The sequence below is a fragment of the Osmerus eperlanus genome, chromosome 2, assembly GCF_963692335.1.
Source record: "Osmerus eperlanus chromosome 2, fOsmEpe2.1, whole genome shotgun sequence".
In the NCBI taxonomy this organism is placed as follows: domain Eukaryota; kingdom Metazoa; phylum Chordata; class Actinopteri; order Osmeriformes; family Osmeridae; genus Osmerus; species Osmerus eperlanus.
This window is the reverse complement of record NC_085019.1, coordinates 22,765,834-22,789,475: the sequence shown is the minus strand read 5'-3', so window position 1 is coordinate 22,789,475 and position 23,642 is coordinate 22,765,834. Positions and strand designations below refer to the sequence as shown.

Here is a 23,642-nt window from a genome sequence, read left to right as displayed (position 1 = left end):
TGTGTGTGTGTGAGAGAGAGAGAGAGAGAGAGAGAGAGAGGGAGAGAGAGAGAGAGAGAGAGAGAGAGAGAGAGAGAGAGAGAGAGAGAGAGAGAGAGAGAGAGGGAGACAGCTACCTAGCCATACATACAATTTGGACTGCTAAGATATGTGAGAACATACTGTCAAGAAATGTACTGGACATGAGTCTGTCTGTGGTCAGGGCATGTGATGGATCCAATGTCAAATGGAAGGACACTGTTTTCAGTTTAAATTCACAAGTCAAGTCTTACGTAGCTTTTTACATCCATTGACAAACACAGATAACAATACAGACTGGTAAATGCACAGACAGCTATAGCTCAGTGGTTGAGTATTTGACTGTAGCTCAAGGGATCACAAGTATTGAATTGGTTCTTGTTGAGGACACATGTACTAGTGCACAGTGCCCATGATGCAGTCGTTGATGACAGTGAAACACACAAATACTTAAACTATAGATAGTGCACAGTGCCTGTGATAAAACTGGTGGCACACACACATAAACACACGCACACACAGATTCCTGGAATTATAGATAGTGCCCGTGATGCAGCTGGTGATGACATTTCTTCTCAGTGGCTTTGGTACCTATATTTCACAGATCACAATTGAAATTCTCTGTCATCTCTGAAGTACTTGTTCAACCTGCACATCTATTGTAGTCAAATTTCCAATGCTGTGGTAGCCTACGTACATTCATGCAAATGATTATGTAGCTTTCATTTGTCTGCTGTTTCATATTTATGTTACATTGATCAAAATGTCCTATATTGGTTATCTGTTAAATTGTCTTACCACCACAAACATCGAAACATGTAGTTAATAACAGAAGTCATTACATGCACAATGGTTGAGCCCATACAGCGCTTGCACATTTGCAATGTGTTGGCAGTTTTGACATCGGTAAACACATTCATTTAAGTAACAAAATTCACTGATCTATACTGAAAGTATATCCACTTTATAATGTCGTTCTGCCAGCCCCTTTGAAAGCAGCTGATTCGGTTGTAAAAGTGAATTATTTACTTATTTCAATTTCTTTTTACTTATATAGGTTAAGATATAGGTTACATTTACGATGAAGATTAAGTAACAAGCAACAGCGTAGCAACAGAGATGTACAGTGCATGTATATGTGTGTGTGCAGACATTTTAAGTGATTCCAATGTGTCCAGTCTGGGTTTTGGCAAATGCTAAAATCAATTTTTGTTTTCATTTAAAAATGTTTACACATTTACTGTAGAATCAAGAACAACGGAATATTCTTCAAAATCTATTTCTTCTATATTCTTCTAAATCTATACATTTCAGGTGTCCACCATATTTACAAGAGGTGGAAGGCAGTTAGCCTGCTAATTTAGCAAAAACACTTTTGTACCCAGCCTGGCCACAGGGCGGAGGAATGCCAATTCATCAGGTCGCTGTCCTGTACCTGTAGAGCGCTATGCGAGCACCTTGACTAATACGCAGTCCGCGAGCTCACCTCAGGGGATGCCGTCATCATGAACCCTGCAGTACTTCAAATGGATTTGATGAAGCTTTGCAACATCATGAACTCTTTGATAGCTCAGAGTTCGTCAGTCAAGTTTAAACCCTGTCTTGCTTTCGTTACATTGGTTTCACCTTACCTCTCTTCACTGGCATCCTAGCAACTAGCCTGCTTTAAATACAAATACAGAAAAGTCTGATTGTCGGATCTATTTGGTTCTGGAATGTGTTTTGAGGGACTGCTATAAGTGCAAACAGATAGTGGCTATTATAAAAAAAAACAAATCAAAGGCACGCATTATTTTATTTTTAAGTTATGGACATTTATTTGGCACACTCATAAAGTGCTGGTAAAAATAGACTACATTTGTTAATTATTGATCATAAAAATAATAAGCTTTTTTTTTTTTTTTACATTTTCAAACATGTTCATCTTCAAACACGAAGCCATGCTGTTTCACGGATCCAGTGCCATGTTTTCGATACCCACTTTCTGTCTTCGGGGCTTGGTGGGGGAGAAAAACGCAAATAAATAAATTTATTCAGAGGCTTTTCTGACGTCTGAATTACTTGATTCAAAACTAAGACTCAAATAAGACTCAAAACTGGCATGCCTCACTACATCAATATTACAATTACAGGGATGGATATATGAATTATGATTCAATAATTATTTGATTATGATACGAAACGAAGACATGAGAACTCAGAGTAGTTCTCACCTTCTCATCACAGCAGCAACAGCAGCAGCAGCGAATGAGCACGAGGATGACCAGCAACAGAACCATGCCTGAAAGAAAACAAAAAAAAGCATTTTGAGGAGCGATGGTACAACTGGTAGAGGTTAGCTGGAACTTAAGGAGTCCATAAAGTCACAAATGTTTCCTTGTTATAAATGTCTGACGCAAACTCGTATCGGGGTCAATCATTTTCAAAGTGACATGCAGCATTGGCCTCTACTACTGGTCACTGTGGTCAGTGAGTGTGTGCGCGTGTGTCATTTTGACCGCTTACCAATGAAAATAAAAAAGACAGCAAACGAGGCAATGTCCCAGTCTGACTGGAAGAGCTGTTTTGATTGCAGTCTGGACATAACATCATTAAACTGATCCTTGAACTCTGTGTCGATGTTTCGCGGGTCCATCGCTGTGTCTTGAACGTCATTTATCACAAAGGGAAATAAGAATGTAGTTAAGTGTCTGGCTCGCCATTGTTGTTCGTGTTGTTATTGATACAAAATAGGGAACTAAACAAAATTAATATTTTTAATCATGACATCCATATCACTTTCAAAATTGACATTCTAGATCCTCTGGCCTTTTTAATTTCCAGCACCGACTCATCGCAGTCGTTCAAGTATTCTTTCCCTTTAAACTAGCCTAAGTAGGCTAAAACGTGTGAAAGAAAGTCGTCAGGTCTATCTAGAACTTGGATTTAAGTTGTTTCATTTGAATATCTTTATTTGTGACATTTAGTTGACCTACCTGTATGTCGATCCTGCTGCTTTTGTCGTTTCTTCCGGGTTTCTGGCACCTGACGCACCTGTTGTTGACACCTGTTGCGTAGAATAAAGGTCGAATGTGTCGCGATTACTTCCTCAACCCAGAGTTTTTAAGTTGGATGAGTAATCTATCATTTTTTGCATGCATTTTCTCATCGGAGCTTCCTGATTGACTAGTGCCCTGACCCTTTCTGTGACACCACACCAATCACGTTTTGTGATTTCAGTCACATAGCATCCATGCTAAACCTAGAGTCAAAGTTCTGTGGACTAGACATTGTCATAGCAGGGAAGAATAGGTGTCACACATCACCCAATGTCCCAGATTACCCGAATTCACCCTGGTGTCTTGCTCTATTGGCGTCTAGTCTACTTGTATTTATAGCTATATTTACCTTCCAAAATAAAATAGTTACAATGAGAAGATTGAGGAAATAATATTAATGGGAAATCATTGTGTTTAGAGACGGAGGGGGCGGGGGAACCACACGCTCTAAACTTGGGAATCGCATGTGATGCAGCAGGGGGCGCTGTTACTTTCTAAGTAATCTCCCCCCGACGCCTTGTTTACGTGGAAGCAGGAAGAGGGCTTCGTTTCGTCTTCCGGGATTGTAGTTTTCCAGTTGGCATCTTGAATTTGGTTGTGAAGCTGTGATGGCAGTGGTTCCAGCGCAAACTCTCCGGGTTTCGGAGATCAGAGACCCGGCGGTTCTGTTCGAGCGCTACAACACAGAGGAGATCCGGGGAATTGAGCGGAAAGTCCGGGGAGAAATCGAACAGAAGAAGGAGGAACTCCGACAGATGGTAGGCGAGCGCTACAGGGATTTGATCGACGCCGCTGACACCATCGGCGAGATGAGACAGTGCTCGGAAAGCGTCGTTCAGTCCATACAAGACATGCATCGCTACTGCCAGAAGTTAAAACAAGTCAAAAGCAATGTCCAGTCGAACAACAAACAGGAGGTAAATATTACCCGAAGTGGCATGCGTGATGTCGTGTAATGGGCAGTTACCTGCTATGGACACATACTCACAGTAGGTTGTGATATCAATAAACTTTTCAGATGGTCAGCAACCTTCCTTAAAACCACAAGTGTAGACAATTTATTGTGTATTGCTTTTTGGAACCTTCCTTCAACCTTATGAACACAGCGTCAAGCTGTGAATGTATGCCTGCAAAGTGTGTGTGTTAGTCTACGTCTAAGTACATGTGTGTCTCTATGAAGCTGCTGTTGACGACGCTGCACGCTGCCTTTCCTCCCCAGAGCCAGAGGCAGTCTCAGGAGAAGTTCTACATCATGGCCTCTCAGATAAAGCTGCTCCTGGAGATCCCAGAGCGCATATGGAGCTCCATGGAGGCGTCCCAGTACCTGCAGGCCACCCAGCTGTACCTGCTGTGCTGCCACCTGCACAGCCAGCTCCACCTGGGGGCCGGAGGGCCTTACTGCAGCCCCGTGCTGGCCCGCTTCCCCATCCTGGTCAGGCAGGTGGCAGCCGCCGGGCACTTCAGGTGGGTCTGGTGGGACGGAAACACGACTCACGAAACAGTTTCATTCGCAGAAACACCTCTCTAATGCACAGTTACATCCATAGAAACACCTCTCTAATGCACAGTTTCATCCAAAGAAACACATCTTGAACACAGTTTCATTCACAGAAACACCTCTCTAATGCACAGTTTCATCCATAGAAACACCTCTCTAATGCACAGTTTCATCCAAAGAAACACCTCTCTAATGCACAGTTTCATCCAAAGAAACACATCTTAAACACAGTTTCATTCACAGAAACACCTCTCTAATGCACAGTTTCATTCACAGAAACACCTCTAATGCACAGTTTCATTCACAGAAACACCTCTCTAATGCACAGTTTCATTCACAGAAACACCTCTCTGATGCACAGTTTCATTCACAGAAACACCTCTCTAATGCACAGTTTCATTCACAGAAACACCTCTCTAATGCACAGTTTCATTCACAGAAACACCTCTCTGATGCACAGTTTCATTCACAGAAACACCTCTCTAATGCACAGTTTCATTCACAGAAACACCTCTCTGATGCACAGTTACATCCATAGAAACACCTCTCTAATGCACAGTTTCATCCAAAGAAACACATCTTGAACACAGTTTCATTCACAGAAACACCTCTCTAATGCACAGTTTCATCCAAAGAAACACCTCTCTAATGCACAGTTTCATCCAAAGAAACACCTCTCTAATGCACAGTTTCATCCAAAGAAACACCTCTCTAATGCACAGTTTCATCCAAAGAAACACCTCTCTAATGCACAGTTTCATCCAAAGAAACACATCTTGAACACAGTTTCATTCACAGAAACACCTCTCTGATGCACAGTTTCTTCTGGATTCAGCACTTATCTTTGTCCTCTTGTTATGGTGTCTACAGAGCCACCATTCTACTGGACAGTAAGTCTCTGCTGCGCGGCCGGGCCGTGTCGGACCAGGCTATCGCCGAGGCGCTCGTGTCCACCATGCTATTGGAGGACAGCTCTCCTCGCCAGGCGCTGGCTGACTTCTTATTGGCCAGAAAGGCTTCCATCCAGCAGATGCTCAACCAACCGCAGCACGGTACTGCTTCCTGTCAAACACCTGGTTCGCCACAAACAAATGTAGACAGGGGTTGATGTAGTAGGGTTTGCTATACTCATAAACGGGCATACACATTTGCATGAATTATTCATTTTAGCAGATGCTTTTATCCAACGCACAATGCAAACATGTTTAACAGGGTAGCTAAAACAACAAACAAAAGGTGTGACATCTGCTGTAGAAAGAGCGCTGGAGTCTGGATGCGGGGAAATACAAATGGCTGTCCTCCATCCCCCAGGTTCTGGCGTGAAGGCTCAGGTGTGCAGCCTGGTGGAGCTGCTGGTGACCACCCTGTACCAGGCCTACGCTGTGTTCTACCTGCCCCCAGAGGGATGCCCCCGGCCGGGGGAGGGAGGCCTGAGCTGTGGCCTGCTCTTCAGCACCCTGGAGAACACCACCTCCAGGATACCTGCAGGTACAAGCAACACAAAGTAACACAACAAGAACAACAGGAAACGATCTTAAGATCATCGTTTAGCAGCCATCATAAATATCATGCTGCACTGTAGTTATGTTGGGACTGTATTTCACACGTCATGTACATCAGGAAGCAACATGTTTCTGTTCAGTCAGGGGAGTCAGGTGGCTGAGCGGTTAAAGAATCGGGCTAGTAATCTGAAGGTTGCCAGTTCGATTCCCGGCCGTGCCAAATGACGTTGTGTCCTTGGGCAAGGCACTTCACCCTACTTGCCTCGGGGAGAATGTCCCTGTACTTACTGTAAGTCGCTCTGGATAAGAGCGTCTGCTAAATGACTAAATGTAATGTAAATGTTCATCACTGCTGTTAAGGTTGAATTTACTTATAGTTTTCTTTACAAACCATAACCCACCACATAAACATATGTCTTTGTTTTTACTATATGATTGATCAGGACATTTGTAGCATGTGTCTTCACTGAAGCTACCTTGCTGCAGGTTAGGATGGTAGCTGTTATGGTCAGAGGAATTCCTAAATGAGCATTCGTTATACAGTTCCTGTTAAGTTTGAATCTCGACGTGTGCTGAAATGGGAGCACGGACCTATCAGTGATGAGTATCGCTCTGCTCAGGGAAAGGGAGGCGGGTCTTGCAGGAGGAGGTCAGTACAGACGGCTGGTTCAAGTACCTGCCCTCCTCCATCACCGAGTTCCAGCCCGCCCTGCGCACCCTGGCTCAGCCAATCCAGAGAGAGCAGCTTCGAGACACTCTGCAACACTGGATCGACATGTAAGCCTCTCGGCCAATCACGGCTCTTTCCCAATGAGCATCAGACTGTGAATTCATGTGGGTGTGTTTGTTTCTTTGCTCCTTTTAACTGTTTTTATTGTAATTTATTTTAAACAATTTTACTTTTGTGGAGCACTTTGGGACCTGGCCCTGTGAAAGCTGCTATATGACATAAACTTGACTTGCCCCATCTCACACTCCCTCTCAACCCAAACACTGATCCCCTGACTGTTCCCCTGACTGTTCCCCTGACTGTTCCCCTGACTGTTCCCCTGACTGTTCCCCTGACTGTTCCCCTGACTGTTCCCCTGACCCTCCCCCCAGGTGCAAGGAGGACATCTGCAGCGGGGTGAGCAGCCTGCTGGTGTACGTGAAGAGCCTGAAGGGTCTGGCCGCCATCAGGGACGCCGTGTGGGACCTGCTCTCCAGCGACTCCATCAGCCAGCACTGGAGCGGCGTCTGCCTGCGCCTGCTGGAGCGCCCCCTGGCGGTGTGGGAGGACTTCCTGCAGCAGCTGTTTCTGCAGCGTCTGCAGGTATGGAATGGACAAAGGGGTCGTGATGACACGTACACGAGCAGCATGGGTATTGGAGTGTGTTTTTGATCCGTTTGTTTACGCTTAAGTCGCGGTGGGGGGGAAAGCTAGGGTATTATTTGGCGTGCATTTAGTACGCGCCCTGAAATATGGTGTTTTTATGTTAGAACTGCGGATCAGCTCCGACTAACTCATCTCTCTCCCTGTCACTCTCTCCTTCTCTCCTGGTCTCTCCATCTCTCCTCTCAGGCCATCACCCAGGAGGGCACCACGTCCATCTCCACCAGCTCCACGCAGCTCCTCTCCTCCGCCTTACGAGAGCTCAGCGACCACCCCTCCGCCCTCGGCCCCAGCCCCAGCCTCAGCCCCCCTCCGGGCCCGGGCCGGGGGGCCCGCTACGAGGCGGACGTGGCCTCCTTCCTGTGGTCGGAGGCCCCAGGGGACCTGCTGAGCGACGCGGCCTGGGTGAGCGTGGCCCAGCGCGGGCCGCAGCACCGGAGCGGCCTGGCCATGAAGACCCAGGCCCTGACGCCCTCCGTGCAGAGCTTCTGCTCCTCGCTGGACGGGAAGCTGAGGGCTCGACTGGACGACCTGCAGCACTACCTGCCCTCCAGCCACGCCGCAGGTGGGGAAAAGACGATTTGTCCCGCCCCAAGTGGGACTGACTACCCAGGGCCCCAATGGGAGGAGGGGGCCCTCGAAAAGCTTGGCATGAAAATGTCTTGATTGGAGGGGGGAAACCAAAAAAGGGAGGAGGGGGCCCAAAATGATTATGACGCCCCTGGTAAGTGGTGACGGGGTAAATAGTGAACTTCTCTCCCTCCACAGGTACCCCTGATCCTGCCCCGGCCTCCTCCACAGCCTCTGGCTCTGGGCCCGGCCCTGGCAACGGCTCCTCGTTCGACCGCTTCACGGACGCCGAAGCCGTCCAGGAGACGCTGCGCGAGCGCTGCGCGGCCTGCGTCCGCGACATCCTCTCCTTCGTACGCGCCCACCTGGCCGCCAGCCCCGCCCCCGGCGCCGGCCCCGCCCACCTCAGCCAGGTGCTCTTCCTGGCCAGGCTGTGCCAGTCCGTGGGCGAGCTCTGCCCCAACCTCAGGCAGTGCATTCTGGGACAGCAAGGCGGGGGAGCCGGGGGGGACGGCGTGGTCGTGGGAACGCCCCGGCAGGGCAGGAAACTGGGGAGGGCCAAGGCAGCCGAGGTTAGCCCCGCCCAGGCCAAGTGGGCGTGTCTGAAGGAGGAGCTTGTTGGCTGCAGCATGGAGGCGTATAGGATATGGAGCTCCGCCTTCTCCAAGGTAAAGAACTGACAGCTCTGTTTCGTACCACATTACGTAGCACTTTGCATGAATAAATAACTGCTTTGTGTTATATGATGTTGTGGATATCCACCTCGACCAGGGGCCTGTTTCATGAAGTGAGTTTAGTGAATAAGCCAGGCTTATATCAGGGAAAGTAACCGACACTAGCCTGGCTTATTCGCTAAACTCACTTCATGAAACAGGCTCCGTGAGTGGCATTTCTCACTGGTTTCTGATAATGCCTCTGTCTTTTTCTATCAGTAGTCTGTCTGTCTGACTGTCTGACTGTCTGTCTCCCAGGAGCTTGTGGGTAAGTTTGCAACAGCTCTTCATGCTGAGTCGGCAGGTGCCATCCTAGCAACAGCCACCAACTGGGAGGAGCAAGAGATTCAGGAAGAGGCGGAGTCAGGGAGCAACGTCATGTCCAAAATCAGACTTCCTGTCCAGGTGGGCGATTGGCATTAAACACACACACGCAGATACACACACACACACACCAGGGCTCACAACTAACTTTTTTCCTCACTGTCCCAGTACCGTCCCGAAGTGCAAAATTAACCGTCACAAACAGAACTTGACATGTAAATTCTTGTGTTTTTGCATTTTGACATTCTGACATGGGTCTAGGTTATTTGCAACTCTTGGATTACTTATTTAAGTAATCCATACAGTCGTGGTGCTCAAATCAATGTCTGAATTTCAATGTGAATACATACACAATAGAATACAATTTTCTTGCTTGTTTCTTGGTGGGGCTAACACAATTCTTACTCTACTAAACTCTACTGTACTCCATTGTGCTGTGCTCTGCTTCACTCTGTTTTAGGGTTCTCTGTTCCCCTCCTCTTCTCTCCTTTCAGTGTGTGGAAAAAAGTTACGGGACACCGTTAATTTCGAGCCCTGACACACACACACACACACACACAGATAACACAAACACACAAGCAAGCTTCCATCTCTCTGGACAGTCTAACCTCTCACCGTCCCTCCCTCCCTGCCAGCCGTCCTGGTCCGTCCAGTCCCTGCTCTTCCGCCTGTGTCTGGAGGTGAACCGCGTGGGGGGCCACGCCCTGCCCCGGCCCACCCTGCAGGAGCTGCTGAGGGCCTGTCTGGACCAGGTGCTCGGCCAGTACGAGGCCTTCGCGTGCCACGCCCAGGACAAGGTGAGGCTCGGTCGGGGGGAGGTTGTGGCGGGTGGGGTCGTTCACGGGCTCCGTTAGCAGTTAGACATTTGTTAAATATTTTATTTTTTTATTAGTAGTAGTATTTTTTTAAGGGGGGTTTATCAGTTTTCAACTTGGCATTATTCCTCGAATTCTTATGCTTTCTTTCTCCCTCCCTCCCTCCCTCCATCCTCCCCTGCCCCCCTCCAGGATAGACCCTTCCCTATGACCCAGAACAGGGCCCTCCAGCTGCTGTTTGACCTGCGCTATCTCAACACCACCCTGGGGACCAGACTGGAGGAGGGGAAGAGCACCCGCTCTCACCAAGACCCCAGGTACACACACACACACACTGTGTACACGCTTACTCACACACACACACACTTTACACGCACACGGTTGGCCTCCACACCCCTCTCCCCTCTGTCTCCCAGGCTCCAGCAGGTGTGTGACTCGCTGGAGAGCTACATCGACCCCTTCGACCTGGACGTGTTCACGCCACCTCTCAACAGCAACCTCAACCGCCTCTCGCAGAGAACCTCGGTACGACTCGCCCCCCTCTAGAGCACACGGAGGACGATTACACACAGAACTTGCTGGGCCTTTGAATTCAAAGTCTTGCTAGCTCGTGGCTGTTTGGCAGGTACGTTGCACGGTGGTTTGTTGACGTTCGATGATTAACGGACCGTAACGTGGTGTTCCAGGTGCTGCTGGGCCTGTTGTCGGGGACGGAGAAGCAGTTTGTCTCCCGGGGAAACAGCGTCAACACCCAGGAGCCGCCCAACATCCTGCCATTGGCCAGCAGCCAGATCAGGTGAGGGGGCGGAGCTAGTGGAAGGCTGGTGGAAGTGTGTCAGGTGGTGGAAATGTTTTCCTTGCTAGAGACATGGGTTTGATTCCTTTGGTTCCAAACCTTACCTGTTACCTTTCATACGGAAAGATATGCTCTAGTCCGCGCATGCCAAAAGTACTTTTGAGGAGATGGTCTTGAACTGGTAGGGTTAGAACTGAACTGATTTCCCTAACCCTACTTCCTGTTATGGTGAGGAAGAGTTGACTGACCAATGGATGGTGATGAAGAAAGCGTTTTGTCCGTCTCTTCACTAACGGAGTGACGAAGTTCAGTTGAGCTCTGGGGTTTAAATAAGGATCATCAATCTGCAGATTAGAAGAAAAACACCAGGTTTAGCTGGTGTCATGTCTCTCCCCTCTGAAGGCCAAAGGACGGTGTTTATAGCGAATAGACAAAAGGTGTTTGTTTTAGGTGGTGTTACAGGCAGGCAGATATTACATCATAAAAACTGTGCCTGTCATCAGAACACATTAGGTCCCCCGGTAGCAACACAGATATATGAATGGAGAATAAGGCCGAATACATGAGCAGATGATAAGGAAATAGCTGCTTGTGATTAACGGAAGCACGCAGGAAATCCCCATGTCTTCCTCACTGACCTGCTGTGACTCTTCCTCACTGACCGGCTGTGACTCTTCCTCACTGACCTGCGGTGACGTTCCCCAGGTTCGGCCTGCTGCCCCTGAGCATGTCCAGCTCCCGTAGGACCAAGGCCCCGGTACGGGGCGCGGACGCCACCCGCTCGCTGGTGAGTGAACCGGGGGGGGGGAGGATGTGACATCACAGAGCATCCAGCTGGAGCTGTTGTGTTCGCTGTGTTCTAAATGTGTGACGTATCATTTTGTGTTATTTGTTTTCTGAGTAAATAATGTCACACATTCTGCATTCCCAGCTGTTTTGAGGGAAGAGGCCCCAGGCAAGTCTCACAGCAGGATATCACTGCACGTGTGTGTGTGTGTGTCTACTGTGTGTGTCTCTATCTATCCAGTATGTGTGTGTGTGTGTATGTCTATATCCTGTATGTGTGTTTCTCTATCTATCCAGTATGTATGTATGTGTGTGTGTATGTCTATATCCTGTATGTGTGTATGTGTTTCTCTATCTATCCAGTATGTGTGTGTGTGTGTGTATGTCTATATCCTGTATGTGTGTATGTGTTTCTCTATCTATCCAGTATGTGTGTGTGTGTGTATGTCTATATCCTGTATGTGTGTATGTGTTTCTCTATCTATCCAGTATGTGTGTGTGTGTGTATGTCTATATCCTGTATGTGTGTATGTGTTTCTCTATCTATCCAGTATGTGTGTGTGTGTGTATGTCTATATCCTGTATGTGTGTATGTGTTTCTCTATCTATCCAGTATGTGTGTGTGTGTGTATGTCTATATCCTGTATGTGTGTATGTGTTTCTCTATCTATCCAGTATGTGTGTGTGTGTATGTCTATATCCTGTATGTGTGTATGTGTTTCTCTATCTATCCAGTATGTGTGTGTGTGTGTGTATGTCTATATCCTGTATGTGTGTATGTGTTTCTCTATCTATCCAGTGTGTGTGTGTGTGTGTATGTCTATATCCTGTATGTGTGTATGTGTTTCTCTATCTATCCAGTATATGCGTGTCTGTCTGTCTCTGCCCACAGTGTGTGTTTGCAGTGTTTTTTCCGCTAGCTTCCCCATAGTCGACATGTTAACATTTAGTCTGGTTTGGATTTGCTGTTGGCCTCCTTGACTGAGCAGCCCGGGTCATTCTGCTGCCTACCAGGGGAGCTCTGTGGTTTAGCGCCTGCCTGGTCTGAGACGATACTAAAACACATTCTTAACAAGCTACACAACCGAACCAGTGCTGCGATGAGTCGAGTGCTGTGGGAATCTAAAGCTCGAACCCAAAGCACAGAGATGCACAACATGCCCTTAAGCTATGCTTGACAAAAGCACACCTGTGCATTTGATAGTAAGAAATAGTGACGTTCGGGCTTTCGTGAGCATGATATTCTGTTCGTATGGTCTGTTCTCATTCGCTTGTTTCCTCAGGTCCCGCCTACCTCCGCACCGGCCAATGACACCTTCCGCCCTGGGAACCTGTTCAGGCAGCTGGCCAATCAGGAGGAAGAACCAGCCGCTCCCTCACTGTTCAAACTCGGTTGGCTGTCCAGCATGGCCAAATAAGGAGTTCCTCTGTTAGCTTTTAATGTTTAACATTGTACAGAGACTTTGTAAAAAAAGTTACATAATAATATATGTCAAATACACATTTGATTCACGAATACAAATGGTTGGTGTGTATGATTTGTAGTAGATATAACTACAAAACAGGCTTCTTGGCGTCTTTCATTGCATAATTCTGGTTTTATTAGACATTTGACAATCATTGGGTGAGTCACCAACTGAAAATGCAGAAACGGGGTGGGTTAGAGCTGAAAATACATGCGTCATGCAGTACGACGATGCTGAAGACAAGCCTACCCTGAAAGAAGCATTCTCCATACGTACTTTAATACAACTCTGTGTGAGGACAATGATAGGTTTACACCTAAGCACTATGGACAGTCGCTAGCGTAAGAGACGCCATACCTACAGTGTATTGTCCCTAGCCTGTTAGCCTGTTAGCTAGCTCTAATGTAAATGACATCACAAGGTTGCCATGGAGGTCGCAAACCAGTAACATTACTGCAGGTAGCAGCGCTTCGATCACGAATCACCTCTCGTCGGTCTACGGTTACGCTGGCTGGTGCTGTGCCTCTCTATCTCCTCCTCCGCCGGTTGGGCGACATCACTTCCTGCGGCACGCCTACTTCCTGTCCAGCTTGCTCATCATCTTCTTGACGTCGATGGGGGCGGAGGCTGCGGCGGCGGCGGCCCGGTCAGCCTCTTCCTGCTGCCAGAGCAGGATGGGGCTCACGCCGGGGTTACGGTTACGGGCGTTGTTCTCCAGCTGGGCATCACTGGGGGAGAGAGAGGTGGGGGATGGAGAGGGCGGGCAAGGTGAACTCTTACCTTCCAATGTGGTCGTGCGTGTCCCGTTTAGAACAGAGTCATTCAATGATCTGTAACACTGTATATATCCACGGTTTGTGATACAAAGTATATGAAACCTTTTTTTTTTCAGAGAAGCCTGAACCTGTCTTGGGTGTTTAGTGAACTGAACGGCAGCTACGACGTGTTGACGACATGGGATGTAAGAGAAAACTGAGGTCTTGCAACCTCTTACCTGAAGTTGTGAGGTTCAGGGTTCAGCGCCTTCTTCTGCATGTCCTTATAGACGGGAGACTTGAGGTATCGGTAGAACGTGTCCTGTCGTGGGGGAACATACCGCATCAGTTCCATTTAGTACCAATTCAGTGAACTGTATTATCCTGGACAGTGTAAGCCGATCAGATACACTTCATAGTCTGGACACTGGGGGGCGATATATACACAGTACATATAATGTACACAGTATATATACACTGTATTAAGATAATGATGATGCAACTCCACCCATCTGTATGACTTATCTTTTCATTTGGATGTTAAATGCTAGAGTAATTATTTCTCTCTCACTCTCTTTCTCAGTCTCTGTCTCTCCCTCCCCCTCAGACCCTCTCACCTTCTTCATGAGCAGGAATATGTGTGTCTGTGCGGCGTCCAGGACGTAGCGATGAGGACAGTCCAGGCCCTTGACGGTCAGACCCATGGTACGCCCGTCAATGTTGATCCAGCGGGGAGCACCAGGCTTCAAGAAGGTCCTACACACACACACACACACACAACTATTTTACCTCATGAACCCCCCTTCTGAGTTTAAAGTATGCTTGAGAAACTTTTTTTTTTTTCCTCACAAAATAATTGCCACAGCTGTCCACATGCACACACAGGCACACACAGGCACATGCACACACACACAGGCACACACAGGCACACACGTTCAGGTGCACTCTAACTCGACTCACTTGAAGGTCGTCTCCGCGTTTTCCGTCATGGAAGACGCCGGGCCCCACTTCATCTCCTCCGCTGCTTCCCAGAATGCAATGTTCTCCCCTGCACACGCACACACACACACAACAACAAAGACACGCGCAAAATGAGCTACCCTCGTGACCTTGCGCTGTTCAAATCCCCGCCCCTCCCGCGCGGGCGCCCGCGGAGCCGAGACCGCGGCCCCCACTGACCGCTGAACTCCTTCTTCAGGAACAGCTTGAAGTCGGCTCGCCCTCGCGGGTCGCTCAGGAGGTCGAAGAAGCTGAAGGACCAGCGCTCCACCCGCATGCTGGTGGGGACGTCCACCCTGCGGAGAGAGCACGCGGACCACGTCAACATCCAGCCCTCCCGCTACACTTTGTCCAGGGCTCAGGTTGGCTTGGGTGCAGTTCTGTGGGGGCGTATGTGAAGCCCTCTGTGACGTTGCTTGTGAAGAGGGCTGTACGAATAAATACGCTTGATTTTAGATCCTCGTTTCGGGCTCTGTTCTAGCGTCTTATTGGACAGGAACTTTGCCCAATCCTGTCCGATCTGACCTGTCTAACCAAGGAAGAACAGCTCATACTGTGCTACAAAATGATAATGTTATAATATATCATCAAGTACACATTCTAATTATAATACATCCTTCCGTGAATCAAAGTCTAGGTTCATGAATATATTTCAGGTTGAGGAAAGAGTGGAGGGGGAAGGTCAGAGTGGAGGAGGAAGGTCAGAGTGGAGGAGGAAGGTCAGAGTGGAGGGGGAAGGTCAGAGTGGAGGGGGAAGGTCAGAGTGGAGGAGGAAGGTCAGAGTGGAGGGGGAAGGTCAGAGTGGAGGGGGAAGGTCAGAGTGGAGGGGGAAGGTCAGAGTGGAGGGGGAAGGTCAGAGTGGAGGGGGAAGGTCAGAGTGGAGGGGGAAGGTCAGAGTGGAGGAGGAAGGTCAGAGTGGAGGAGGAAGGTCAGAGTGGAGGGGGAAGGTCAGAGTGGAGGGGGAAGGTCAGAGTGGAGGGGGAAGGTCAGAGTGGAGGAGGAAGGTCAGAGTGGAGGAGGAAGGTCAGAGTGGAGGAGGAAGGTCAGAGTGGAGGAGGAAGGTCAGAGTGGAGGGGGAAGGTCAGAGTGGAGGAGGAAGGTCAGAGTGGAGGGGGAAGGTCAGAGTGGAGGGGGAAGGTCAGAGTGGAGGAGGAAGGTCAGAGTGGAGGGGGAAGGTCAGAGTGGAGGGGGAAGGTCAGAGTGGAGGGGGAAGGTCAGAGTGGAGGGGGAAGGTCAGAGTGGAGGGGGAAGGTCAGAGTGGAGGGGGAAGGTCAGAGTGGAGGGGGAAGGTCAGAGTGGACGGCTCACGTTCGCAGGTTCAATTGCCAGTACAAGTCGTTGTCCGTCTGCCAGGGGTTGCTAGGGAGACAGGGTGCCAGGAAGGGGTCGTGGTTCTTGTAGGTGGTCGTGTACTTCACCAGGCTACGGAGACACCAAAGGGACAAAACTGTTGTTCAACTCCGCCATACTGGAGTGTTTAACCAAGTCAAAAGCACCAAGAATATCCCAAAGTGTGTTCCCAGCGCATTCATAACAGAGACAGATTAAAGCATATTCCTCCACAAAATAACCGCAAAGATGTCTGCAAAGGTTCTCCACAGGAATTAGACTTAACCCTTGTGTTATCTTCGGGTCATTCTGACCCATCAGTCATTGTGACCCACCGTCGTATTGCGACAACTTTACCGCATACAAAAACAAAGTGAAGCATTTTCTTTTAACCGTTGGGCTGTCTCAGACCCCCCACATTGCAAAGGTTAAAAGAAAATTATTTTAATTTGTTTTTGTATTGGGTAAAATTGGGTAAACACAATGATGGTTCATTATGAACCTTTGGGTCATGTGACCCGAAGGCAGCACAAGGGTTAAGGCCTCAATTCGAAACTGGACTCGCAGTTCCACGCAGTCTGTGCCTGAAAAAAGAGATGTATTTATGTTCATCTTTGACATCGTCATCACAACAGCCACACATCAAAGAGGCACTCACGCTCCGAGGGACACCGTGGATTTGACCTTTGACCTCATGATGGCTTGTTGAAGGAATATGTTCTAGATGTAAGAGAGAGAGAGGGGTTGTTATGTACGAAGCTAACTTAAAGAAAGGGACTTGACTCATTCGAGAAATATTAGCAAACGTCGCACGTAGTGCTCGTTTAGTGTGCGTGTGCGGTGTTCACAAACGTGACTTACGACTCGTCGGTAGTGATCGTAAGTGAAATTCTGTAAAGCAAAAAACAAACATGTGATCGTGTTCTGCCACATTCTTCACACCGTCTATTATCTGCTCTATCGAGGGCGACAACACAGCTACAGTACACCACACGGGAGGACCTGCACGGAGCAGGACACGGACGCTCAAACCACTGCATCTGACAGCATTGTTACTACGCGAGCAGACAGAACACGAGCAGGGAGGTCTGAAAACAGCACACGTGATGTGTGTGTGTGTGTGTGCGTTAGGTGGAAGAGAGTAGCTGGTGTGTGTGTGTGTGTGTGTGTTTGCGATGTGAGGTAGTGATTGAGACAGGTTAAGAGGGTAGACAGACAGGTACAACTTGATGGAAAGAGAGGGGCGTGTGTGTGTGTGTGTGTAGTACACCTGTCTCCTCTTGAAAACAAGTGCACACTGAGATTGCAAAGTATCTGGGAAAAGAAAGGAAGAACAACATGAGTGGAAGACAGGGTGAGAGAGCACAGACCATGTGACACAAGATGAGAAGTGAAATCTTAACCCAGGAGCTTTACGTCACAGCACCGGCAGGACTGGTTTTTACAGACCCGAACTTCACCGTTTCAGCTTCAACTCACAGAGATGGGGATGACCAGTTGACATCGCTTTACTCTTCCTGGCATGTATGTGTGTGCTTGTGTGTGTGCCGGCGTGTGTGTTTGTGCGCGTGTGTATGTGTGCATGTGTGTGGAGGTGGAGTCAGGTGGCTGAGCGGTGAGGGAATCGGGCTAGTAATCCGAAGGTTGCCAGTTCGATTCCCGGTCATGCCAACTGACGTTGTGTCCTTGGGCAAGGCACTTCACCCTACTTGCCTCTGGGGGAATGTCCCTGTACTTACTGTAAGTCGCTCTGGATAAGAGCGTCTGCTAAATGACTAAATGTAAATGTGTGTGTATGTATGTGTGTAAATGCCCCAGCAGAGAGTAAAGGACCAACAGCCAGCCAGCTCTGACAGCCTCCACGCTAAGCCCCAGTAATGGTCTTACAGCCTCTAGAACAGCAGGTGAGCCTGACCTCACACACCACTGACCCCCCCCCCCCCCCCCCCCCCCGAGGGCGGTCCCATCCACCCGCGACCCAGAAAACCTCTCGGACAGAAACAGAGACACAACGGCGGTAGTTCTGCTTGTGAGAAGTCGTCCTCCTCCCTGATCTAACGTCTAACGCCAGGCCTGGCTCCGCTCACCTGTTACCTCGTCTGCGTTGGGGTCGATGAGGCGGTTCACGCCGTAGTCCATAGCGCTGCGAGTCTGACCCTGGGAACCGGGAGACACGAGTCTTATGAGACATCTGTTTAGTCTGCACAACGCCACACTTGTCATGGATATCTGTATAGTCTACTACAACTCTACAGTCTGTCATGGATATCTGTATAATATCCCTAACTCTACAGTCTGTCATGGATATCTGTATAATATCCCTAACTCTACAGTCTGTCATGGATATCTGTATAATATCCCTAACTCTACACTCTGTCATGGATATCTGTATAGTATCCCTAACTCTAGACTCCTTCGTGGATGTCTGTTTAGTCTACACAACTCTAGACTATTTTCGTGGTAAATTACTGTTGTTACCGGTGGCCTCTGCACTATCCAGTAGGCCCTCTCCTGGCAGTCTAAGACCACACGATCAGGCTTCTTCCTCTCCTTCGCAGCTCTGAATCACACACACACACACACACGGAGAGACAAAGGGGATGGCAGACAAAATGAGACATATCCGAAGACAGGCGAGACAAAGGAGACCGGAAAGAGGACCAGGAGCATGTGTGTGCGTGTGTGTGTGCATGTGTGTGCGTGTGCGTGTGCGTGTGTGTGTGTGTGCGTGTGTGTGTGTGTGCGTGTGTGTGTGTGTGTGTGTGTGTGCGTGCGTGTGTGCGTGGCGGTATCCGCCCCCCTGCTGCTCCCCAGGCCAGAGGAGCAGGTCTACGAATGGTCAAAACGTTCCGCCACAATACGACCGTGTTGTTTGTCGTTTGGAGAACAGACAGGCACGTACTTGTACTGTTCTGTAGCCTGCATCACAATGAAGTCCCACTTGTTGTTCATCCAATTGTGGAGGTGGTTGTAGTGCTCCTGTTGGAGGAAAGGCCGTCATTGTTCTCGTTCTGCTGAACTGTGTGTGGCTGGTCTGTGGCGCGACCACAGTCATAACTTAACTCTGAAGTACATGCCTGTCTTGAGCCATCTGGAATCAGTGTCTTATGCGTCCAATGTTTCATGTAGAAGCTATAGCCGAGGACTAAAGGGCTTTGGGAGAACACACCCACCTGCTCATACGGCTCCAGCATGCCCTTCTTCCGGATGTTTCTCTTGGCCAAGTAGATGGCTTTGGGTAGAAGAGGCAGGTCACAGATTATTACCAGAAGCATAGTGAACAAACACGAGATGGTTCGATTCGTCTTCACGATAATACTTGAATTTACCGTAGTCAGTGTCTTCACCGCCCCATTTCTGCGAAGGCCAAAAATATGGAGTCTGGGGAATTGACGAGGGTGCAGATCATCAGTCATCATTGTCTCTAACTGATGTGACAGCAGTTAGAAAAGGCAGTCCCTTGTATTGGTCATGGTGTTCAAAGGGTCTCAATGGGTACACACTGTGCAGACCGGTAATAACATCAAATGTCGCAGCCCAACGAACTCCCTTTCATCTTACAAGTGTGCAGACTTTCCATCCACCACAACTACACACCACACCGACACACCAGCCCAATGTGTCCTGTTAATGAGACCATAATTACTCTGCTACCGTTAGAGGATAGGTTCTGTTTTGATCCCAGGCATGACCAGCCCCTCCCGACCTGCCGGAGTAGGCAGACGTTAGGGGCTGTGCGTGAGGTTTACCTGGAAGCGGTAAAGGGTGGCGTCGGGGCAAAGCACCAACTTCCTGTGGTTCTGCAGAGGGTAGACGTAACCGTAGGCAACCAGCATGGTGCCAAAAGCCTGGGCCTCTGTCAGTGATGTGGAGAAGAGGGCGTGGCCAGGAGAAGGTTAGGCAGGAGGAGATGAGAGGGCGTGGCCAGGAGAAGGTTAGCCAGGAGGAGATGAGAGGAGTGTGTAGACAGATATGAAGACACCGACAGATGTCAATGTTCACAGCACTGATATCCCCAACCTCTACGTCTACTAACATCAGCATGAAAGATGGTTTTACCTTCTGTGGAAACCTTCATCTTGTTGACAATCCAGGCCAAAACATCCTGACCTGTACAAGCAAGCAAACAAACGTGTTGAACTACATGTCTCGTCAGATAGGATCTAAAGGCCTCCACATTGTGTTATTGCAGTTCTTATCTGTTATATTATTTGTTGAAATTTTGATTCTAGTGGGTGTTTTTTTTTGGTTTTTGTTTTACTGTACAGTGCAAAATCACCAGTATTTTATCACCAGTATTGGCTACAAGTGTAGCAGAAACAGGACGTTCCTTGATGACAGCTTCCTGTCTCCCAACACAGGCCCAACTTCCTGTCTCCAGCCCCATGCAGAGCTTGATCTCTCCCCTGGTCTTAACACCGATTAGGAGGCAACTTTGGTGCACAAAGCCCAGCCAAGATCTCATCCAATTGACAGCTGCCTTATATAGGCTCTGTCAGCGGCTTACCCCAGCCTCTCTCCCCCCCACCCCCCCCCCCCCCCCCACTCCCGCCAAACGGCAGCTCTATATAGCACACTCACATGTTCCCTCAGGCCCGTAGACAGGGGCGGTTCGGGAGGAGTTCAAACGACCTCCTCCCCCGCCAAAAGTCCAGTTTTTTTTCCTCATGATTAAATACAAAATGAGGGGACCCCCAATATATATAAGACTCCCCCCCCCTTCCATTGGGCTGGCTACGAGCCTGTCACTTCCTTTCAACAAGGATACTTTTTTTCTTCTTCTCTTTCAAGACAATGCATAGTCCTGACTCACGAGAGGGCAATGTCCGTCATGTTAGTTGGAAGTTCCTTTAAGACTTCCTCTTACATACCGTTAGTAAGTGTTTGGGTTTAGGGTGACCATATTTTCATAAAAAGGGGACATCTTTTTTTTCCTCTTTGATAGTTCACACAATGTCGTTTTAGACACAAATGACTAAAGCCGAAAATAGAACCTACGGTCACCCTACCTTACATACAAACGTGGCGTCTGTGACCCGTCTTACCGGTGATGACATGCGGGATGGTGGTGACGTTTAGTTTCTGCTCTGTTCCCTTCACCCCAGTCTTAGGATCCTGCATCTCCACCACGAAGGCCTCCACCTGCACACGGCAACACAAAGAACCACGACTCAGTGACAATAGGTCAAATACAATTTGAATTCGCTTCATCCAAAACAGCAACATTTTCTTCGTAGTAGAATCTTGGGCCACATCGTGTAGTATTGATACACGACGAATGGATCACCAGTGAGTGTGTATTTAGGATGACACTAGTGACGAACGATAAGATTCAAGCACAGATGTTCCTGGGTGATTATCATCTGTTAGTGCAACTGATTTTTATTCCATCACAGGGATTGTGAATGTGGTTCTGTGTTGCATCGGGTTACTGCTTGCTTGGACAGTGAAATAGGTTTGATTCAAGTACCTTGACTTATCAGCTTGCACCATCACGTGCATTATTTTCAGTGTTACCTTAAAGTTTTAGTGTTTCAGAACTTTGAGCTTAGCTTTCTAAATGTAACAACAGAACAAACATTTCTGACAGAACAATGCTAAAGCCCAGGTTCTTCCTGGTTTGAGGTCACAGAGTGACATGATTGGTAAATGAACTCTGCCTTCTGTGATGTGGGATGGGCTTAGAGCGTCAGGCTGAGGCGAATCTAATTGGCTTAAAGGTCAGATCTGGGTATTAGATTAGAGCTCTTCGAAGTCCCTGTTAGAAAGAAACAAACTGAAATGTACAGTTGATAAAACTACCGTTTTTTGTGGTGGTGTTGGGTTATGTCAACATATCTGTCAATATATGACATCAGATGAAATGATCGTCCTCCACCTTTCTGTTTTGTTAAGTAATATAAATTGCTGTTTCTTGGCAATAGCTATTTAACTGAAATAGAACAGTCTTTAATATTATTTAGTAAGCTAGCTCTACAATTATTCGGAAAATACATACATATTCACAAAGGTATTGAGCAGCTCTCTGAATGCAAACCTGACATCAATCCAACCCGCGAAATCCTACTGAATGTTTAAGACTGAAATTTTGTTAAAATGTGCTTATTAAAATAATGTTGTAAGCTAGTCCTGACATTATTCAGATAGAATATGTCAAACTGAAGTTTATCTAAAATAATTTGGTTGTTAAAACAAATGATTCATGAAGTTCTACTGTTAAGCTTACTTACCTTTTTGAGGCATGCCATACGTGGTCGATAATGTTGACCATGGTCTCGGATTGTTTGCTTGTTTATTGTCATGTTTGCGGTTGGTCTAGGTCAAATACAACCCAAACAACTTGCAGATGTGATATATTCCAATTTCTACACTCACTTATCCGAGTGCAGTGCAGCGACCGGTGATTTGCTGTACACTGCACACCTCCGGAGATTGCACGCGGGGGAGAGCGCGGAAGGATTTGTCACCCAATGACAGCTTATATAAACTGAGGATACAAACACAGAAATGTTCCCGCGGAAATTGAACAAGCCTGCCACACCCCAGTTGGTTTTACTCGGTCAAGTCAACCTGCAATTTCCCAAAAGTAGTTTACTGCTATGAGTTTCTCATTTGGATAAATCCATAATAACTTTAATCTGAATAAAGATTAATATAGACACGTAGTAAGAATCAGACCATTTTAGAAACGTGTAGCCATAAACTTGTGAAGACAATTACCTATATCATATACAAACATTACCTGTAGGCTAATAATAATACAACATTTTTATGTTTTGTTTCAACAATAGTTGGTTCTCATTGGAATGTTTTCTAGACTGGCCTCTACTGTACGAAGTCGTCATTGCACTGATGCTCAGCAAATGACCATACGGGATGCATACTATATTTTAGGGGGGAAAGCATTACATTTACAAAATAGCCTGGATAATAGCTCGGATTTCTAGTCCCATATAGGCCTAATCCTAGTTTTGCCAAAGCAAAATTATTGTGTTAAATTTGGTGATTTTAGGTGATTGCTGATAGGCCTACTTCAACCAAAGGGGCATCATATAGCCTAGCCGGCGGCACGTGCAGGTGAACAAAGTTGTCCCTCAACCTCAGCAGAGCTGCAGCCATGACGACCAGAGGATCAAGACCGGCTGGATCGGTGTGTTCAACCGGCGTCGTGGTGGCTCTGCTGTTTGTGTGTTTGCATCCACTTGAACTAATCCTGGTTTGTCTGCTTAAAACACTTCCCTATAACTTCCCTATAACACTTCCCTAGCTACTTGAGTGGCTTTTTCAAGTCATAAAATAAAAGTCACACAGTAGTTGTAAAGATATTTGGGTCTTGACAGGGCCTGGTCATCCTGGGTGTAAAGTTGACCGACTGACCTGCTGTGATAAGTTGTCGGCCTAAAATTAAACGAAAATAGGCATTAGGCTATATGACTGATATTCAAATGTACATAGTGACCACTGTATTATTCTTGAAGACAGACGGCTTTGTCACTATTGTTTGAAGCAAGTTGCTTATCCTACTTGCAATGTGTTAATTGGGTGGTTTATGATTTTTCCTATAACAAGAAAATTGGAAGAAAGATTGATGATCGGATTTCTGATGTCAGTGCGTAGCCTACGTGATAACAATTCTATTGGCCTGGCTTCTGGATTAAGAT

General features: G+C 47.7%; 4 protein-coding genes across 7 annotated transcripts in view; 1 reads left to right on the top strand and 3 right to left on the bottom strand.

The window, feature by feature from the left end:
• The window catches only part of slc16a6b (solute carrier family 16 member 6b), a 233,383-nt gene that overhangs the window by 180,113 nt on the left and 29,628 nt on the right, over positions 1 to 23,642 (bottom strand). The window lies entirely within an intron of this gene.
• Positions 1,863 to 3,269, bottom strand: smim22 (small integral membrane protein 22). 3 transcript variants are annotated; one of them, XM_062482014.1, is made up of 4 exons: positions 2,994 to 3,269; positions 2,524 to 2,661; positions 2,232 to 2,299; positions 1,863 to 2,014 (listed from the first exon to the last, which is right to left on the bottom strand). In XM_062482014.1, the coding sequence occupies exons 2-4, from the start codon at positions 2,651 to 2,653 to the stop codon at positions 1,967 to 1,969; spliced, it is 246 nt and encodes an 81-aa protein (XP_062337998.1). In that variant the 5' UTR covers positions 2,654 to 2,661; positions 2,994 to 3,269; the 3' UTR covers positions 1,863 to 1,966. The 3 variants fall into 3 exon arrangements, with proteins under 3 accessions (XP_062337998.1, XP_062338005.1, XP_062337989.1); XM_062482021.1 differs by having other exon boundaries at positions 2,524 to 2,655; positions 2,994 to 3,123; XM_062482005.1 differs by having other exon boundaries at positions 2,524 to 2,655; positions 2,990 to 3,119.
• cog1 (component of oligomeric golgi complex 1) lies at positions 3,505 to 12,964 on the top strand. Of its 2 annotated transcripts, XM_062480445.1 has the most exons (16): positions 3,505 to 3,973; positions 4,276 to 4,520; positions 5,425 to 5,606; positions 5,866 to 6,042; positions 6,677 to 6,833; positions 7,158 to 7,368; positions 7,618 to 7,993; positions 8,197 to 8,666; positions 8,970 to 9,116; positions 9,671 to 9,832; positions 10,043 to 10,167; positions 10,267 to 10,375; positions 10,537 to 10,646; positions 11,352 to 11,433; positions 11,578 to 11,601; positions 12,716 to 12,838. In XM_062480445.1, exons 1-15 carry the CDS (start codon positions 3,665 to 3,667, stop codon positions 11,584 to 11,586), a joined length of 2,871 nt encoding a protein of 956 aa, XP_062336429.1. In that variant the 5' UTR covers positions 3,505 to 3,664; the 3' UTR covers positions 11,587 to 11,601; positions 12,716 to 12,838. The 2 variants fall into 2 exon arrangements, with proteins under 2 accessions (XP_062336429.1, XP_062336428.1); XM_062480444.1 differs by lacking the exon at positions 11,578 to 11,601 and having other exon boundaries at positions 12,716 to 12,964.
• rgs9a (regulator of G protein signaling 9a) lies at positions 13,015 to 22,414 on the bottom strand. Its single transcript, XM_062480860.1, has 17 exons — positions 22,212 to 22,414; positions 21,027 to 21,123; positions 20,041 to 20,091; positions 19,731 to 19,837; positions 19,311 to 19,362; positions 19,155 to 19,213; positions 18,884 to 18,960; positions 18,460 to 18,541; positions 18,076 to 18,138; positions 16,843 to 16,872; positions 16,640 to 16,701; positions 15,961 to 16,074; positions 14,833 to 14,948; positions 14,614 to 14,701; positions 14,271 to 14,409; positions 13,893 to 13,975; positions 13,015 to 13,626 (listed from the first exon to the last, which is right to left on the bottom strand). Exons 1-17 carry the CDS (start codon positions 22,281 to 22,283, stop codon positions 13,473 to 13,475), a joined length of 1,446 nt encoding a protein of 481 aa, XP_062336844.1. The 5' UTR covers positions 22,284 to 22,414; the 3' UTR covers positions 13,015 to 13,472.

Bases quoted from the DNA above. Each gene is read 5' to 3' on its own strand.
- cog1 (XM_062480444.1), top strand. From the start codon at position 3,665: ATGGCAGTGGTTCCAGCGCAAACTCTCCGGGTTTCGGAGATCAGAGAC. The intron at 9,833-10,042 runs GTGAGGCTCGGT...GCCCCCCTCCAG, and splicing joins CGTGCCACGCCCAGGACAAG to GATAGACCCTTCCCTATGAC. The intron at 10,168-10,266 runs GTACACACACAC...TCTGTCTCCCAG, and splicing joins CGCTCTCACCAAGACCCCAG to GCTCCAGCAGGTGTGTGACT.
- rgs9a (XM_062480860.1), bottom strand. From the start codon at position 22,283: ATGACAATAAACAAGCAAACAATCCGAGACCATGGTCAACATTATCGA. The intron at 20,092-21,026 runs GTAAGACGGGTC...TTGCTTGTACAG, and splicing joins CATCCCGCATGTCATCACCG to GTCAGGATGTTTTGGCCTGG. The intron at 18,139-18,459 runs GTAACAACAGTA...CCCGGTTCCCAG, and splicing joins GGATAGTGCAGAGGCCACCG to GGTCAGACTCGCAGCGCTAT.
- smim22 (XM_062482014.1), bottom strand. From the start codon at position 2,653: ATGGACCCGCGAAACATCGACACAGAGTTCAAGGATCAGTTTAATGAT. The intron at 2,300-2,523 runs GTAAGCGGTCAA...GTTTTCTTTCAG, and splicing joins TGTCTTTTTTATTTTCATTG to GCATGGTTCTGTTGCTGGTC. The intron at 2,015-2,231 runs GTGAGAACTACT...TCCCCCACCAAG, and splicing joins GTTGCTGCTGTGATGAGAAG to CCCCGAAGACAGAAAGTGGG.